Source organism: Maniola jurtina, chromosome 2 (assembly GCF_905333055.1).
Source record: "Maniola jurtina chromosome 2, ilManJurt1.1, whole genome shotgun sequence".
Lineage (NCBI taxonomy): Eukaryota > Metazoa > Arthropoda > Insecta > Lepidoptera > Nymphalidae > Maniola > Maniola jurtina.
In genome coordinates this window covers 16,117,983-16,131,308 of record NC_060030.1, presented here as the reverse complement: position 1 = coordinate 16,131,308, position 13,326 = coordinate 16,117,983, and the positions used below count along the sequence as shown (strand labels likewise).

General features: G+C 37.6%; 2 protein-coding genes across 15 annotated transcripts in view; one reads left to right on the top strand and one right to left on the bottom strand.

Moving 5' to 3' along the window:
* The window catches only part of LOC123873584 (obscurin), a 144,523-nt gene that overhangs the window by 19,138 nt on the left and 112,059 nt on the right, over nt 1–13,326 (bottom strand). For 12 of the 13 annotated variants that reach the window (XM_045918554.1, XM_045918545.1, XM_045918565.1 and 9 more), the window contains 7 exons: nt 12,969–13,084; nt 12,419–12,530; nt 11,674–11,812; nt 9,714–11,142; nt 9,195–9,376; nt 8,629–8,778; nt 6,697–7,917 (listed from right to left, as the gene is read on the bottom strand). In XM_045918554.1, coding sequence (XP_045774510.1) covers nt 7,774–7,917; nt 8,629–8,778; nt 9,195–9,376; nt 9,714–11,142; nt 11,674–11,812; nt 12,419–12,530; nt 12,969–13,084 — 2,272 coding nt within the window. In that variant the 3' untranslated portion in view covers nt 6,697–7,773. Of the gene's footprint in view, nt 1–6,696; nt 7,918–8,628; nt 8,779–9,194; nt 9,377–9,713; nt 11,143–11,673; nt 11,813–12,418; nt 12,531–12,968; nt 13,085–13,326 lie in introns of those variants that run through there. The other variant, XR_006797717.1, reaches the window with a different exon arrangement.
* Nucleotides 163–13,262, top strand: LOC123873668 (NEDD8-conjugating enzyme UBE2F-like). Of its 2 annotated transcripts, XR_006797730.1 has the most exons (4): nt 163–581; nt 1,127–1,288; nt 1,760–3,239; nt 13,253–13,262. XR_006797730.1 is itself a non-coding variant. In XM_045918642.1 (3 exons), exons 1-3 carry the CDS (start codon nt 309–311, stop codon nt 1,877–1,879), a joined length of 555 nt encoding a protein of 184 aa, XP_045774598.1. In that variant the 5' UTR covers nt 163–308; the 3' UTR covers nt 1,880–3,383. The 2 variants fall into 2 exon arrangements, 1 of the variants encoding a protein (XP_045774598.1); XM_045918642.1 differs by lacking the exon at nt 13,253–13,262 and having other exon boundaries at nt 1,760–3,383.

The following is a 13,326-nucleotide window of genomic DNA, read 5'->3' as shown; positions in this document are numbered from 1 at the left end:
AACACAGACAATACACTTGTATTGATAATAATCATGGACTATAAGAGCGCTTGTGCATTGCTCATTATGCAAAACCGATAAAACAATTATAAGATTTCATGTATTCTTATGTTATTCTTCTTTGTTTTTATAATCTGTTGATTTTGTTTTGACTGTTGACATTTGAGATTTGACAGATTTTTGGTGCATCGGGTGCAAATTCTAGCAATTCGCAAGAGAAAACGCTAGAATATAGTGCAAAAAGTTATAAATGTTTCACTAAAACTACAAGGATCTCACTATTTATAAGATAATTTAGTTAGTAAACAATGATAACGCTTAATAGGAAGCTAAAGAAGGAGCATACAGAGCCACCGAATGGAATCACAGTGGAACCTGTTAAAAGAATATCAGTTAGGGATAAGTTGCTAGTGAAAGAAGTTCAAGAGATGAACGAGAACTTACCAGTGACGTGTTCTGTGAACTTTGAGGATCCTAACCTGTTAAGCGAGTTTGTTTTGACGGTAGCGCCCGACGAAGGTTACTGGTCGGGTGGCAAATTCAAATTTAGCGTATTTGTGACCGAAGATTATAATATGGCGGTAAGAAGACACTACAATTTCTTACGAAGTCATCATCATTATCATTATCACCGATAGACGTCCACTGCTGGACATAGGTCTCTTGTAGGGACTCCACTTCTTCCACTCACCTCAGTTTAGCCCCACCTAAATCCAGCAGCATCCAGCCACTCATTTGATGTCCACCTGGTGGCGGGTCTTCCTATGATGCGCTGTCTGGTGCGACGTTGGGGTCCCAAGGAGCACCTTAGAACCCCAATGTGGCACGTTCTAGCAAGAAAGCTTCAAGTAATTTACCCTATTCCTAACTGGAGCGATTTTTACTGCTAACTTCACTCACAACTTAGTTATGTTGTCAACATTACTACACTTACAACACATACACTGTTCCACTAGATAGGGCACTCCATAGTAACAACATGTTCCAACGAACAGCTGTGTCCACACTCCTGTGCCCTTTACACACCTTTGTTTCTATGAACATAGATAAGTTAGAACAGACTACCGGTATTGTCTGTGTGTAATATCCTTACTCTGTGCCTATAGCATGATTGTTTGTCTTACAGCCTCCAAAAGTAAAATGTCTAACTAGGCTCTGGCACCCCAACATCAATGTGGACGGAGACATCTGCTTGTCACTGCTGAGACAAACCTCTATAGATGAACACGGCTGGGCGCCCACACGGAGACTTAAGGATGTAGTGTGGGGATTGAATTCATTATTTACGGTAACCTATTAATATATCAAAAAATTTATATCATCACCATCAACCGCTATACATCCACGGCTGGACATAGGTCTCTAGTTGAGACTTCCTAAAAATGAACTAGAAAGTAAAATTTTCACTTTTGAAAACTATGCCATATGGCACATTGAATTTTTTTCAAGAAACCTGTTTCTCAGGTGGTGATGATTCAAATGGGATTTAGATGAGATTTAGAAATGATGGTGGAATAAACATTACACTCCAATTCTTGGATTTGTGTAAGAAACATTATCAAACTGATACAATTATGTCAAAGTCAAAAGCAGCTGGCTTAATATATAAAGACGATTCTAAAACAGCTGTAATATTATCTACCTGCATTTGAAATGGTATTAAGTATGATCCTTTTACAGTCAATGTGATATAAATCCTGGTCCATTAGGACATATTAATGTAATACCTTTTTATTATAATTATCATTTCATATTTCAGGATCTATTAAACTTTGACGACCCGTTAAACATAGAAGCTGCTGAGATGTACAAACAGAACAAGGTGGAGTTCCAGGCTAAAGTGCAGGAGTACATTGCTGCCTCCAAGGCGAAGAGATGAGGAAGGTTCCTGCGCAAGTGCTTCAACAACAACCTGTAGTGATAGAGACTATGTTTCAGTGGTTGATATTTGGATGAACCAGAACTAAACCAAAAAAGACAAGATCCACTGCAAACCATCAAACCAAGCCAAGCTAGTAGTCCCATGTGTATATGTTACTGTGACCTTAGTACTAAAATTGGTAACCCTGCAAGAGATGAAATAGATAGTATAGTAACTAGCCAGAATCTGGCCTATTTGGTCTTTTACTATCTGGGCACTATAGCTGGATAGTAAGCTTAATATATTATACCACAGGATATTGGATATTCAAAAAATATCATAATAATCTTTCTATTTATTTTAAATAATTTACTAAACCACCATATTTTCAAAACGTTTATAAGAAAAACTCTCTCTAACTTAACTGCTCTGCATTGAGAGGTAAAAAAAACAATAAAATAATACATTTTTAGCATTGAGTCCTAACAACTGTCACTATACTCCATCCAAGACAAAAAGTTAGCACAGTACACTCTGTTACATAATTCCACACAAATAACAGAGCCAAAAATCTCAATGGGTGTTTGACCATTTTGAGTCACCAGCCAGTCCAAATGAAACTTGTTTTCGAAAAAAAAAAATGTTTCTAAAAACATGAAACATCTATTGAGATTTTTGACTGCCATTGGTATGGAATTATGTTACAGAAAGAATATAACTTCTTTCCATGGATAGAACGAACTATAACTATAGTTAGGTCTTTTATTTGTTATAGGCAAGCACTTGACCACAATCACACCTGATGGAAAGTGATGATGTAGGCATATTTCTATTAGCCTTATGCCCAGGTTCCAGTCCATCATGGTTTGGTTTAGTTTTGGTTCAGTCAAAATGACACGAGTAACAACATATTATAGGCATAGTGTAATGAATACTCCAATTCCCGTGATAAAATTACCTAATATAAATTAATATTATTCACCACAAATCCATTTAAGACACAGAATTCTAAGGTAATAGAAATGGGATCTGATGTTCTTTGGGATGTGTCACTATTTTAGGTACTTACACATACATAAATAATAATACGCTATTCATCATCATCATCAACCGATTGTCGATGATGATCATGAGTAGCTGTGTGGGGGGAGGGGGGGGGGGGGGGTCTGCCAATGCAGCGCCCTCTATTCTAGCACCTATCGGTTTTTCAAACTATGTTCTACTGCCACTTCAGCTTCGCGACCTGTTGAGCTATGTTGGTTACGCTGGTTCTCATACGGATCCTAAGAATACACATATCTCTAGCGACCAATACTATGTTATTTTAACTAAAACGTTTTAAAAAATAATATAAGTAGAAGTTTATTTCAAGTAACATGTTTTTCTCTAAACTAAATTTAGAGTATCTAAATCTTATTCTTTTTATTGTTGCTAAAAAGAAACGTAACAGGAATTTTAAATTAAAGACAAAATTTTATCGCTACTCTACCAATTGAAATAATACTTACGATTGGCGCGTAACGCAACGCTAACGCAGCCTGTGTGAACGGGCTATTAACGTTAACATGACGGTACTTTGATAACGCTGCGAAAGAAATTCCGGTAATTCGAACCCTAGTGACAAAGCTCACGATCCTTCACCATTTCTATCCTGATCACGATCCTTCACCATTTCTATCCTGATCACGATCCTTCACCATTTCTATCCTGATCACGATCCTTCACCATTTCTATCCTGATCACGATCCTTCACCATTTCTATCCTGATCACGATCCTTCACCATTTCTATCCTGATCACGATCCTTCACCATTTCTATCCTGATCACGATCCTTCACCATTTCTATCCTGATCACGATCCTTCACCATTTCTATCCTGATCACGATCCTTCACCATTTCTATCCTGATCACGATCCTTCACCATTTCTGTACTGATTTCGAATTCTGTAGTTTAATAAGTTGAGCCTGGTTTGATACTGGGTACATGTTATGACAAAGATGTTTTTGGATACTCTATCCACGGAAAGAAGTTAGGGCTCTCTCTGTTATGTAGGTAATCCCATACAGGTGACAGAGACAAAAATCTCAGTGGGCGTTAACGATTTTGAGTCACCGACCAATCACAAACGAAACTATGTTTTCGAATTGTCAAATGATTTTTGAACACATGTCTGTGATTCGTTGGTGTCTCAAAATGGTTAACACCCACTATGATTTTTGTCTCTGTTATTTGTATAGGATAACCTACGTAACAGAGAGAGAGAGCGCTATATTAACTTCTTTCCACAGATAGAGTATAGTTTGTACATAAATTTGGTGTATTTCTAATGTAATTAATTACCTTGTAATATAAGATGTTAGTGCACATATTTAGTACTACACTATGACAATTTTAAAGCCAGGCGCATATTATCAGGAGCAAGAAAAAAAACTGACGCGCGTTCGAAGGCACTTTGTACTAATTATTTCCGAATTTTTGATAATTAAAAATTTGACTATAATGTTCACTGATATAGTGGGCAGAAAGTTTTCTGTGTGACAATTTGCGATAATATGCGACTGGCCTAAGATCACACAATAATTTAAAAAAATCCATTTTAAACTCAATAATTATTAAAAATTAAATCATTAAATCAAAATCCTGAAATGAATGTAACAAATAAAATAAAAATTTAGGAAGACATTTTAGCCCATATCCAAATGAAATGATAATGAATATAAATTGAATTTTAATATTATAAAAACGTGTATAGAACTATGTATTTCATATTAAAGGTTTGCATAGCTAGTGTAATTTATTAGGTAGATACTATAAAAAATTATAACAAAACAACACTATGAAATTGTCGTAAGGTAAGGTGCGGGACGCGGAGTGCGACAGTTGATTGATGACGTTAGGGCATTAGGTATCTATCTAGTGTCCACTCGTGGCGGCGCCAATAAAATCGCACCAGGCACCAGGTTGCACTACCAACAAAATGATACAACTCTGTGGAAGGTTGCTCAACTGGTGTCCGCTTGGTTGCGCAACCAATTTGGTGGCGGTGGCCTGGATCGCGCGCTGGTGGTGCGAATATGTATGGGGCTACTTGGCGCCTCACTTTACCACCAGTACGTCGTACGCTAAAGGAGTGTTTTGAAACTGACGATTCTAGTGTCTACTCTGATGTCTCTCGTTCGGCAATTCAAGACCCCACGGTGGGACGACCAGTGGCGCCGCCATGGTGTCCATTGGTCAACGTCACTGTCACTCTCCCGCAACCCGCACCCTACCTACGAGCCATCTCAAGGTATACCTATATATATCACTTAATACGCGTTCTCACTAATAGGATGCCCAATAACTTTTATTTACTGTCAGTTGAAAACATCTGCTAAGTGGCCCGTAAAAGCCGTTAAGTATGCACTTAATGGTTAACATTATTTACGAGTATTTAAATCTTAAGCTGAGGTCTATACTTAGTTATAGTGTATTGACTTTGCTTAGACTTAACACTTATGTTGAGATCTTTACTTACTGCTGACATAAAACCGTCTTGTTTTAACTGAAGCTTGTCTGACCAAAGTCAAAGTACGCTCTATAAATAGGTACATCTCAGCCTTATAACGAAACATATATCGCTGACATAAATCTGTCTCAGTTAAACTAAAAAATCTATAGAAAATATATTTCCAACTATGACGTAACAATATTATAGTGGAAATCCCGTCCTAGTCTCGAACGCTAGTACATTGTATTGTAGTTAACAAAATGCAATTGTAAAAATATTACCAATTTTAAAGGATTACCTATTTATTATAAAAATTGTAGTGAATTGATTTTTAGTCAATTTAAAAACCGATTAGTTTTTGGCGATCTCCCTGTTGGAGTGATCAACTTTGTGACCTTGTAATGGAGATTTATGATGTTGTTTATCATATTAAGTATGTGATGATCACAATGTAATTAGATGAAAATTAATAAATCAATGAAAACTGTTGCTTAATCAATAAATGACTGAATTTCTAAATTGGTTTAGGTTCGTTCTGGGAGATTTTGGCCGTGAGTAGGTTGCCTTGCATGTTGCATGTCATAACTTAACTGTAGGTACGGATAACGGATTTAAATAATACTAGCATGTTCGTGAATTCCTATTGACTTAAAAAAACACTGCGGATGTTTTGTATTTTAAAAAATGTAGTCATTTTATTTTATTATTTATATTTGTCTAATCATCAACACCAATTGCTGAATTTCTGTAATATAAATAGCTCATTTTATAAAACAAGTGTTTTATTTGGTAGCATAGAGTTATCCTAGGAACTTAGGGCCGGTGCACATATGGCGGAGCGCAGCGCAGAGCATTTTTCACAGTCAAAATATTATCGACATTGTTCTCATTGAAATAATGTCTAAAATCAAGTGTGCATCCGTGCGGATACTCGCGCATCCGCGCGCAGTCCCGCGCGTGCTCGCGCATTCTCTGGTAGAAATTCGCGTAATGTCTCGCGATTAGAAAACTTCGCGGGCATGCTCTGCGCTGCGCTCCGCCATATGTGCGCCGGCCCTTAAACTGGAATCTATAGAGCGCACTTTGACTTTGCTTAGACTTAAATTTCAGTTAAAACGAGACAGATTTATGTCAGCGATATAACGCTGTCTCAGTTTAACAGTGTCTTAAGTCTGAGCAAAGTAAAAGTGCACTCTATAGATCTCAGCTATTTCTAAACGTATAGTTCGCGACATTATGACATGGCAATCGTGGTGGAGACAACCCTGCGCTAATCAATCTAGTCGTAAGTCGTGGGCATCACCAAGCTATAAAGGGTTCAGTAGGTATAAATAAAACTGCCAATTCAGCAGATAGCTCTTTATTTAACTTCAATAATATTGAAGCATTAATCATAGAAATAAATAAAGTAAATAGTAAAAATGTTTATAAATAACTCATAACAATAAATAAGTTTCGAAACTTTTTTTTTGACTAGAATAATTTAGTGTGGCGGCGTAGAAAAGGTAAAAACATCAAAAAAAGGTTTTTTTCTGTGTCGATTGATTAAAAATCAATAAAAAAACTGTTTACTTAATAAATTATTAACAATTAATTAGTCTTTAAAACGATTTCAATTTTCCGTTTAAACTAGGTAGGTGCATATAAATGAAGTGATGTAGGTACCAATACCTAGGTTTTTTTTTTCAATAAAAAAAAATCTTAAAATAGTGTGGTAACGATATCCATAGTTGATGAGAAATAATCGATTTCTAAAATCTAATTTCCAAGTCTTGTTAGTTCTACTAAAATACGATACGAAATTTAATATTTTTCCTATTTATACATGTATTCAATAATAAAATTAAGTAAGTTTTAAACTTTTTAAATGACACCCTACTTTAGTAAAAAAATTAAGCAATTTATCCTTGCCTATCCCAAATGGTAATTTTGTAAGTTACCTAGGCACCTTACCTAGAATACAAAAAATTATAAATGTTTTCCTTAAAAATATGCTTAAATTATTATCAAATTCTTAGTTTCGGGATAGTGCCTAGGTATATTGTATTTTAAGTTTCTTAAATCCATATTAAATTGGTCCTAACTCCTAAGCCCAGAGGATGGTCACTGGCCAAGGTTTCTTTTATCATGGACATAGATTACAAAATTTTAACTGTCATTTCTCTGCAGATTGTTTATATGGTGTTTTTCGATTTTCGACTGAAGCAGAGATAAACGGGGCGATGAATGAATTAGGCGAAACGAAAGAATAACAAACCAAAGCGCAACGTCTGTACCTATTGCTGCGCCAAATAGAACAGATAAATCACCCTCTGTACAGGTTCAATATGAAAGGTTTTGTACGTGACAGCAACTGTACATTATTAGCTCTTGTTTTATGTAGCTACGTCCATGATGTTTGATGATGCTGGGCTAATGCAGTCAGCGGCTGGAGAAGTTGGTGAGCAGTTCGTCTGTGATGCTGTTGGAGCGCGCCAGAACTCGTGGCGAAGGTCCGAAGTTGGCGAGGACGTCTGTTTGTGACGCCTCGCGGGCTTTCTTCTCGTGGTACTCGTCCGCGAATTCCTGGGGACAACAAGGTTGGTACACATGAGTCTTGTGATCAATGCTTTATGATCTTAGCAATCTTTGTAATTGGTTGTTTTTTTTTTTTTTAAAAAGAATATTAGCCATGTTAAATGACTAATATTCCCCTTTCCTCTCCAAATAAGCGTCAGGCTTGTGCTAGGAGTAGGTACGACAATAGTGCAACGGGCGGGGTTTGAACCGTCGACCTTTCGGTTTTCAGTCCACTCCTTTACCGGTTGAGCTATTGAGGCTCTGATTATTTGAGTAAGATGAGTTGGTAAATAGATTATGCCCAGGTAGTGGGGACGCCATTATCAACTTCTTGTCTCCATTCTGGTTAAGCATTAAGTATTCTGTGCCAATATTCAGGATTATTTGTACGGATTATTCCTGATGAGTACCTATTAAATGTTTGCATGCTTATGAAGTAGAATATGAAGGTCGCTACTTAGTTATAATTTTGAACTCAACAACTGATATTCTCTTTACTTTTCCAAGTAAGTTTTGTGAATCTCTCGGATTTCGATCCATCCTCCCCTAAACTATTGTGATATCGAGTTTTGAGGCTTTATATTGAGTACCTTACTTCATATTAAAGTTTGTAAACATTGATTCAATACAGAACATTTATCGCTCACTTGTCTTTTGCTTTTATTTGGCATTTATCGAGGATCTTGCGTTCAAAAAATGCTGAAACCAAAATCTTACCTTTAATCTGTTGCCTAAGAAAACAGCTCGCTCCCGCTTCCTCTGTATGAAGTCGGATTGCGCGAGCCAGCGGTGCTCGTGGCACTCCTCCGCCGTGGGCCTCTTCAGGGGCACCTTCTTGAACACCCACATCAGGAAACGCGTCGCTTCCTACAAGTTAATAGACACCATAATTCGTAACCTTTATCTCAATCACACCTGTATCTTCATTATCATTGCATTGTATTTTTGTCATTGTTAATATCAATATATTATTCCCATAATGGTGGCAAAATAAGCATTTCCTTTTGGTAGACCTTTGATGTACCTATACTAAGAAATAAAGTAGTCCTAGCGTGCTCCCTTGTAGGACATCAACATTATTTTTTATTGCAATTATAAAGTTTTATTAAAATATGTAGGTACCTATATGTTATAAATATAGTTTGGCTAGTATAAAGTTATGAGCATATTAAATTACTTTTAAGTTTTAATAAGTGAACTATAAATATTGTACATATCAAAAGCTTTTGTATAATCAAAAATATTTTTTAAAGTTACAAAGATTCAACCTAAAGTTATTATACCTGAGTGAGCTCCTTGTAAAGATGCTCGAAGCGGAATCTGACGAAGGAGATGTTCTGTTTGGTCTCCGCGTCATCAGCGCCTCTGAATGGTGACACTCCAGACAGTAGGATGTAGGTGAGTACGCCCACTGACCAGATGTCTGTTTGCGGGTAGGCGGGTTCATCGTTTATAACTTCAGGTGCTGTAAAAAAATGTATTCATCAGTAGAGACACTCTATTTATCTGCGTCGCCGTATTGCTGAGTAGCATTTTTATTAATTAAATAATGTTAGAGATTTTCTTGATATAACGATGCGAAAGACTCCCAGATCCTTTCGCAAGCAAACCGACTAAGAGTACGGGATTGCGACTCTTAAGGTTTGGCGAATATTAACCGGCACTGATGGATTAACGTGTTCTTTAAGGCACGATAAGCATCCATCCAGCTACTGACCTGGTTCAATGTTGATACATACATAATCGACTGATATGCATAATCAACCAGGACACTAAGAAGTAGATTAAAAAAAAAAACTTACATTTGTATTCCAATTCGCCAACAGCTTGCGGTACGCTAGTTCCTAACTTGGTAACTCTATGTGCTGACCCGAAGTCGATCAGTTTCACTTGAATCGATCGCACTGAAGACATCACCACATTATCAGGCTGCAAGTCCAAGTGGCAGTATCCTCGCCAGTGCAAGTATTGAAGACCGTCTAACACCTGGGTTATTATTGTGGCTACCATTTGTTCGTTATAATCGTGACAGCTTGAAAGGTAAGTCAAAACATCAGCCCCCTGTAGTTTCTCTAGAATGAGTGTGGCAACAGGTGCTCCGGGAAGTTGATATGCCGCGAGTAAATTTGATATCCTCTCGTGTCTTAACTTTCTAATACAGTTGAACTCTCTCTGAACTTGAACCTCAGTCTCTGGACGTATTTCTAGAATCTTCGCTACTACTATCTCGTCAGTATTTTTATCGACACCTTTGACGACAGTCGAGAATTTTCCTCTCCATAGTTCTGATATGAAAGTGTAACGATCCGCTAGGTTTTGAGTGGTAGCGTCCCATTCGATTGGATTTTCTTCTATCGCATAGTCCAATTTCGGTCTGTCTTCATCTAAAATAATTTCTTGTCCAGATTCTGTTATTTGTTGTAAATGGTGCATAGCTTTTGTGACTTCTATTTTGGGTGCGCCGGATTGTTTCGTTTTTATCAATTCTGTTGGGATGCCCTTTTCACTCCATCCAATTCGGTTTCTAGAGGATAATCTAAAGTGGTAGCTTGTATCTGGTTGCAGGTTTCTGACGACGAAGAATTCGTGATCGATATTTTCTGCTACCGTTTTCCATTCGACTATATCGCCTTCTCTGTATTGTAAGCTATAACATACTACGGGAGAGTTTCCATCATATTTGGGTTGCTTCCATCTTAAAAGAATTTCTGTATCAGATATTTCTGTGGCTGTCGGACTGTCGGGAGCATCTGGTGTTGTGGCTTCAACGATTCTCGTTCTTGCAACAGTCTGTCCTACTTTGTTTCTAGCTACGACTTTGTAAAAGCCTATATCGTGATGCATTGCCGGGTCGAATTTGAGCGTAGATCTTCCTTCTTCGTCTTCAATAATTTTGATGCGTTGTCCTTCAGCGATAACCATGTCATTTTTAAACCATTGGATTGACGGTTTTGGATCACCGACGGCGAAGCAGGAGAGTTGAACCTGGTCACCTTCCTGCACTGGGAGTACTTGAGGTTTTTCTCTGAAGAATGGCAGCTGGCCATCTTTTTTGGACTCCATGAAAGCTTGAGCTTCTGCGTAACTATCAAGTCTCGTTCCGAGTTCGTGTCTTAGTCGTCTGATGGTGTAGCTTTCAGTACCGTAGTTGTTGATTCTTTCGCGTCTCTCGTCATCGATTTCTTCGTCCATGATGTCGGTGAAACGACGGCGTTCACGAATAATCGGCGTCTGTTGATGCAAAATAAAGGGGAATAAAATAAAGGTTAACAGCTTTAACGTAGTGAATCTCATGAAAGCTGTATCCAAAGACAAGAGTATATGGAAAACTACTGTTGCAATTCCATGTTACACGCGAGAGGAAAAGGATGCAATCATCATCATTTCTGTAGCAAAATTTTTGAATTCCTCTTAACCCTGCGGGCACTAAAAATGCTATTTTATATACCTTGTAAGTTTCTCATAATTTTCTAGTAATTTCTAGTGGTTTCTAGTAGTTTCTAGTAATTTCTAGTAGTTTCTAGTAATTTTCTTGCAGTCATAAGGCTACATATTTTATTTTACTGTTATACCTACTTCCCATCTTACCGAAATATGATTTTCTAACTGAACTTTATTAACTTTCTTTTTTTTTCTAACTTTCTTAGTCTATGTTAAAAAAACATACATGCAACAAACATCTCATGTTTCTTGATCTAGTAGTTTAACGTACGTTGATGTGTCAGTCAGTTATATGAAAGTAATTTTAATTTTCCCCCTTACCCTAGGATCGTAAGAGTCCATAATGTTGAGGCTGTACCCAGGCGAGCGTATGCAGGCCACCTTCATGTATTCACGCAGTCGCACCGGGAACTGAGTGTCGCGCAACTGTAGCAGGTATGTGTCTGGACCGTTCTGGTAGCTGGAAGAAGATATTCATTAAATACGAGCTATAATTGTGTGTAAGAAAAAATTTTCAACCTTGTTCCCCCTCGCCATTTCACTATCGAATCGCGAGGCATCACCAAGGTTTGCAGTCTGCACCCCTTACACAGTCGAAATTCGACGAACTCGTACGGAACGAATTGCTTCCTCTTTTCTAATACGCACTGCTAGAATATGGAATGCTCTTCTGGCTTCAATTTTCCTCATTGTATTGGCTATAATATTAACAGAAGAGTGAATCGGCACCTATGCCGGCGTGCTCCACCTTAGGCTGTACCATCTCCTATAGTTTGGCAGGATTGCAGTCAGGCGAAAGCTGAATATATACAATACGCAATAAGCAATAAATGAATGATTTTTTATATATTAGAGACTAGCGACCCGCCCCGGCTTCGCACGGGTGGACATTTATTTTTTCTATTTTCCGGGATAAAATATAGCCTATACGGATTCGGAAGAATCCCTCTAAGTAATGGTAAAAGAAATTTTGAAATCGGTCCAGTAGTTTTTGAGCCTATTCAATACAAACATACAAAAATACAAAGGTTTCCTCTTTATAATATTAGTATGATGTATGGCTTACTGGCTCTCTGACGTAGCGGAAACCTCCCAGTCGGGGTGTTCCCACTGCTTGAACTTCAGGTCCCATTCGTTTGGTTGACGCTCGTGTGATGGCCTGTCGCGTTCGGGTGTACCTAGAACATGATTATGATTACATTACGAAAAAATGTGATCCAATCTTGCTAATCTTGCTGTACTTAAACTGTCGAAAAATGCATCTCACTCGAAAATTTCATCTCCATCCGTGAAAAGCCAGATATCGTTTTTTGACGGTTTTAAGATTTCGAAGCCATTCACTAAACATAGTCTAGAGAATCGACAGATGAATAAGAAAACACCCAACAGAAACTCTTAAAGAGATAAAAAAAAGCAACATCAGGGTATCCATAACTATCCAAACTTCTGGAAACACCAAGTTTTTTGCTCTTCTGCTAGTTGCTAATTTTGACTCAGATAGGTATGTGGTGTTAGGATAAACAACGATGGAATTAAATTTTTTGACTGAAAGATAGTGTAATGTGATTAAATCGTGTAAACTATAGATCTATTCGGTACAACAGCTATGAATTTACCTTCAGGAGTGTATATGATGCCAGGCGGGTAGACCATTTTCGACGGATGGTCGAAAGCGCCGCTCAGCGGTCGGCGACGGAACCAGTTGCGACATTGCGCGTTGCTCATCCATTCTCTGATAAACAATCATGTAACATGAACGCTTTTTTCTTACTAGAACATTGAGGAAAACTTTTAAACAAAAGGTGACAAAACTTTTGACCAAAGTACAATTAATATAATTTAATTTCTTTACAGATTTGTGATTCAAACGAATCTAATAGGTTTGGAAAGTTTCTAAAAGACTACTTTCTGCTTCTATCATATCAGAGGACCATGGTAAGGTCATTGTGATGTGGCATGCGGTGGAACTAATTA